The sequence below is a fragment of the Portunus trituberculatus genome, chromosome 9 (assembly GCF_017591435.1).
Source record: "Portunus trituberculatus isolate SZX2019 chromosome 9, ASM1759143v1, whole genome shotgun sequence".
Lineage (NCBI taxonomy): Eukaryota > Metazoa > Arthropoda > Malacostraca > Decapoda > Portunidae > Portunus > Portunus trituberculatus.
Genome location: NC_059263.1, coordinates 13,955,837 through 13,961,805, shown reverse-complemented (window position 1 = coordinate 13,961,805; position 5,969 = coordinate 13,955,837). Strand labels below are relative to the sequence as shown.

General features: G+C 42.5%; 1 protein-coding gene across 1 annotated transcript in view; it reads left to right on the top strand.

Moving 5' to 3' along the window:
• Nucleotides 1–642: 642 nt before the first annotated feature.
• Nucleotides 643–5,969, top strand: part of LOC123501509 — a 7,807-nt gene continuing 2,480 nt past the window's right edge. Inside the window, exon 1 of the mRNA XM_045250364.1 lies at nucleotides 643–748. Coding sequence (XP_045106299.1) covers nucleotides 732–748 — 17 coding nt within the window. The 5' untranslated portion in view covers nucleotides 643–731. The remainder of the gene's footprint in view (nucleotides 749–5,969) is intronic.

Below are 5,969 nucleotides of genomic sequence, written 5' to 3'. Positions count from 1 at the left end.
GATGTAACTGTCTATGTTTTCTGGTATCTCGTTCACATATAACGCAAACATTATTGGTGCTAATACCAATTCCTGAGAAAGAAAGGTCAAGTACCTTTTGTGGGCAACCTCTCTATCATGTATAGCACGAGAACAGGCTGTGTTAAATCAAGGATTAGAAGGTTTAGGTCGAGAGGAAGAATGAAGAATATACGCCTCTGTAGGACGCAGATTGTGGTTCCCTGCAAGATCGTGTCACCCCCTTCTGCGCATGCGCAAAAGAGAAATCGGTGCCAGACGCACGACCCATTTACAGCCTCGCTCAGTGAATACACAGCGATCAGTTGCTTTCCTGAGTTGAATGGTGGATATTGCACTCGTGAGAGCTCGCTATTAAAACTATATATGCAGACTGTACTGTACTTTATTTTCCCCCAAAGAATTGTTATGGATGATTTCAATTCGTGAGCACTTATTTCATTCTTGTTTTTCTTTTATTGAAAGTGAATAGACAGCATTTTATCACACAGATTTATTCCCCTTGAATAATCGTCTACCCATCCCCCTCCCTCCCTATCCAGAAGAGGAATTCCTGCCAGACGCACAACGCATTTCAGCAGACGAGCAAGGAGCTTGGGGCTGATCAGTGGTTCTCTTGTTACCGAGTGAGCCACTACCCTCTCGTGATCTCATTGCCAGATCCCATATATTCAGCCTGCACTGTACTTTTCATCTTCTCCCAAAGGACCATTATGGATGCTTTCAAGTCGTGAGTACTTATTTTTATTGTTTTTCTTTTATTGGAAGTGCATAAATAGCATTTATCTACCAGTTTTATCCCGCCGCTCAGGGGTGCCACGCGGTGTCCAGCATGTCCTGCCTCTACCCCCGCTTACCATTAAACCGTTTCTATATTTGAACTGCCTTTCAGAGTTTAATAGTTAATCTTATGTCCCCGCTTCCATACATTACGACATCCGGACTATATCAATTTCGTTAATTAAACAAGACTCATTATAGGGGTACTAGCATCCCCTTGGGGTGCTAGGAAGTGATGCACACAGTTCACTGTCTTTTATCCTTTTAATAACAGGACATTAGTAATGGGTGGTGTAGTGCTTAGACATAATAACAGTGGGTGATATGGGAGGAAAAGGTCAGGAAACGCAAATCTATCCAGTAAGGGTGATCAGTGTAGATTGCTAAGAGCATGGGACACTTAACTTTAAATACAAAGTTGCCAAAATTCCTGAGTTTAAAAAGTGTATTCTGAATCTTATAAACGCTAAACCTATTAGCACGGAAAAAAGTTATTATAATAAGAATTTGTAAAACACAGCTGAAAATGCAATAACAAAATGGTTAGCCATATTTGCAGGTTGAATAGCCCACTTATCATCACCAGACAGTGATCCTAACAGCACGTCTCGCAACCTTCTTTCTACCAAGATAAAAATCCAAACACCTGCTATTGAAATTTTATAGTCATTTAGATATTTTGAACTAATCACAACTGTTTTCTTGTGTTTTATTTATTTATTTGATTTTTCTTAACAAACCTAACTGGGCTTAACCTAACCAAATTTATCATGGGGGCTGTGGCCCCCTGAACCCACTATGGATACTTACTTAATATAACAATACTAGGGGCACCAGATGAGGCTCATGTTGTTTATGTAGAGATTGATTGTCTTATTAAGAGTAAAAGTTTTGCAACTCACAAAGTTTCAGTAAGAAATGTAGCGTGGTTGGTGGTAGTCTGGTAGGTTCAAAATAATCACACTGACAGTCTTTGGCCCATGAGAACTGTTGAAGGTGATGCAGTGAGTTAGGGTTTAAGGAGGTAGGACGCCCCACCATTGGAAATTGAAAAAGATATTCCTTGATTAGGAATTGGTAACTCTCTGCTTCTCTGGGTGAAGAAAGTCTTCCTGTCAATGTGAGCAGTGGTGTCCCCAAGGCTGTGTTCTGGGTCCTACTTTTTTCCTTATTTACATAAATTTCTGTCTTCTCTTGCAAGTACAAAATTTTTGCTGATGATGAAAAAATATACCTACAGACTAATATTATTACTTCCTACTGCACACAGAATTTGCCTTCCATGTGCAGAGAGACATATATATACCTTCTGTATCCAGAGCTGAATCATGGGGACTAAGTTAAATACTGACAAAACTGTTGCTATTAGGTTCTTTATGGCACCGCACCCCATGAAGGACCTGCTTATTACAAGAATGGCCATCTAATTCAGTTCATAGCCTTGGCAACAGATTTGGGATTGTTGGTTGATACCACTGAAATTCCATCAGCATATCTGCAATATTGCCAATAAGGCATCTTGCATCGCCTCAAACCTCCTTTAGAGTTCCGTAAACCGGGACTCCTCATTTATGCTTTCTCGTTACATTACACATATTAAGTTTTCTTGCTGTTACTCTCCCCTACTTCTACAAGTTGGGCATATAAAATTGTGTACTCATCTCCAATTCCTCAATCCTGATAACCTCTGATGACATCGTCATTAATGCGTAGTGTTTATGTATGCTCGAATAAAATTACCACACTGAAAGCATACATATGTATGCTAATTTACTGACAGATGATTTAATATGCAGTGATTGATATCTATTCAAATTGTTTTGTAAAACAGAGTGACAGCTAACCAGAGCAATTAGTTGATTAACTTCTGCTCTACCTCTACATACAAATGCAAATTCTGGTTAGGTTTTATTTCATGATGCATTTCTAATTGCAGAGATCTTGTACTCTACTGGAGCGGGTGACAGCAAGCGGCGGGAAGTGATACGCACCATGGAGAAGCTTGCTGACGCGCTGTGGTTTCACCACAGGGATTTGTAGTATTAGCGACACAGTATATACCGCGGGCCAGCTCTAATGCACATTTGATATGATCTCGCGGGCCAATTATAATTACACCGCGGGCCTCGCGTCCAATGACAGTGATATTCACGCATCTTTAGTGGCCGCTTGCAGTCAGTCTACCATCATGGCCCTAGAAACAAAACTCGGGCCAGTGCAAGCATCATTTGCCGTGGACACTGGCGCTTCTGTTAATGTGCTGTCCGAAAGGGCTTATAGAGCACTGAAGCGTGTGTACCGTGGTGGTCGATATCGCCTTATGCCAAATGACCTTAACCTAAAGGGAGTTACTAGTGACCCACTGGATATTCTGGGTATTGTTCGTCTCCCTGTAAACTTGGGTAAGGGTACTTCAACTATCGTTTGGACTTTTACGTGGCATCAAACTTCGGGTTGCCCTCAGATGGCCTTCTGGGTTTGACGTCTATGAGATCCAACCGTATGGTAATAATTCCTGACAGTAATGTCATCAAGTATCAAGAAAAGAGTTTTCAGGCAATGGGGATGCCCAGAAGCCTAGCTTCTTTATCCCGATACGAGAGAAAGGTACAAAAGGCACCAGATGGTGAATTTGTTTCTGCCCAGTCAGTTTCTGTTGTTAGGAAGGTTACCACAGAACAGGGTGAGAGAACGCTTACCGACTCTGGAGCTAAGCCGCGAGTTAAGGCTGTGGCAAACCAGCCCGAGCTCTTGTGCACGGCGGGAGAAACAACACATCAAGGGAAATGGACAGTTGTTCAGGCTACGGTAATTGGAAGTCATAACATTCCTGACCGTACAGCTATGCACATCCCTGTATCCGTCCCAAATGCACGAGTGGGTTGTGATATCTGCATAGAAGGACCTAGTAAGGTGAAAAGATTAGCAGTGGAACCGACTCTTTGTACCGTGCGAGATGGACATCAAACATCTGCTCTTGTGGTAAATACCACGGGTGGACCAATTAAACTCAGACAAGGAGTTTTCTTGAGTGAAGCGTTAGCGTATGATGGACAGGTGGCGCCTGAACCCATGGACTTGGCTGAATCCAGTGTTGCCTCTGTATGTGCCTCAGTCAGTGAAGACTTAATGGCAGAAACGCAAACGCTAGAAAACCTTGTCACGGTAGCGGATTACCCGAGTTAAGGAACTCACTCATTCAATTGCTGAAGTGGTATCATGATGTCTTTGCCTTATCCGGAGAACCGTTATGTGCAACTGACAGCAGAGCACCACATAAAACTAAAACCAGGAACTAACCCAATATACATACCAGCCTATAGACTTCCACACAGTCAAAGGCAAGTGGTTGAGGATCAAATCAAAGAAATGTTGGAACAAGGTGTTATAGAGAACTCCCGGTCACCCTGGAATTCACCTTTGTTCCTAGTCCCTAAGAAAATGGACAATTTAGGCCTGTTATTGATTTCAGGCGAGTAAATGAAGTGACAGAGGACGAAAGGTTTCCTTTGCCTGTTCTAAAAGACTTATTAATGTCATTAGGACAGGGAAATAAATTCTTCAGTAGCTTGGATCTTGTAAGTGGCTACTGGCAGGTACCGATGGCACCTGAATCGCGAGCAATAACGGCTTTCAGCACCCCTCAAGGCCATTTTCAATGGAAACGCATGCCGTTTGGATTAAAATCTGCTCCGATTACCTTTCAGCGCATGATGAACACTATTTTTGCTGAGGAAATAGGCAAAAATGTATATGTGTACCTTGACGATGTGTTCATATGTGGAAAAGACTTAAAGTCCCACTTAGGCAGTTTAGAATCTGTCTTATTGAAATTGAGAGACTCTGGCCTTAAAGCCAAATTAACTAAATGCGAATTCCTTAAATCAAGAATTAAATTCTTAGGCCACGTAGTGGATGGCGATGGAATTCACACAGTAGAGGACAAAATCCTCGCTGTTAAAAATTTTCCACAACCAAAGAATGCAGAAAATGTTCGTTCTTTCCTTGGGTTGTGCGGATACTATAGGTCATTCGTAAAGGGATTTTCAAAAATTGCATCACCTTTGAATACCTTGCTAAGAAAGGACATTCCTTTCCACTGGAATGCAGCCCAGAATAAAAGTTTTGAGGACTTGAAATTTGCACTCACCCATGCTCCTGTTTTGGCTTTTCCAGACTATGAAGCTCCATTTATTTTATTCACGGATGCTTCGGCCTTGGGGCTTGGTTCGGTGTTGATGCAAACTGATGCAAGTGGTAAAAACCGCGTTATTGCATACGCAAGTCGAACTCTGAAACCAGCAGAGTCAAATTACTCTGTAACTCACCAGGAGACTCTGGCTATTATATGGGCTCTCAAGCAGTTTAAGGATATCATTTTGGGATATCCAATAACCGTGTACACTGATCACGCAGCGGTTACTGAGCTTTTCAAAGGAAGAAACCTGAGCGGCAGACTTGCTCGTTGGTATTTAACTATACGGGAATTTAACCCAACCTTCAAGTATTTGCCTGGTCGAGCTAATGTAGTGGCTGATGCCTTGTCTCGAAATGTGCATGTTGGAGGTGTGGTAGAGCAAACTCCTACCATACAAAACTTTTCCCTGCATGAGCTGGCTAATGCTCAACGTCAGCATGACGTTTGGAGTAAGATCATTTATGCTCTGGAATCTGGCGATGAAACCACCTTACCCAAAACACATGTGCCATTCTCACAATTCTTTTTGACACAGGAGAAGGTCCTTTGCAGATGTTGAATTTCAGGTAAAAGAGATCCTGTAACACAACTGGTGATACCCGAATCACATGTACCGGTGGTATTGTCTTTACTCCATGACACTGCGATCGCTGGACACAAAGGGAAAGATCGTACTCTGTCAGCTGCGCGTATGAACTATTATTGGCCTACAATGCGCGTAGATATAGATGAGTACATTAACAAGTGTGTACAGTGCGCCCAGCATAAGGGTAGCGTACCTAAACCTGCTCCTATCTTGGAATATCCTCCACCTGAGCGACCTTGGGATGTGGTTGCTATAGACGTACTACAGCTTTCAGTTAAGAGTCGTCAGGGCTCTAAGTATGTGCTGGTGATGGTTGATCACTTCAGCAGGTACGTAGTTTTAGCTCCACTTTATGATAAATCTGCCAAGGCGGTAGCTCACGCTCTA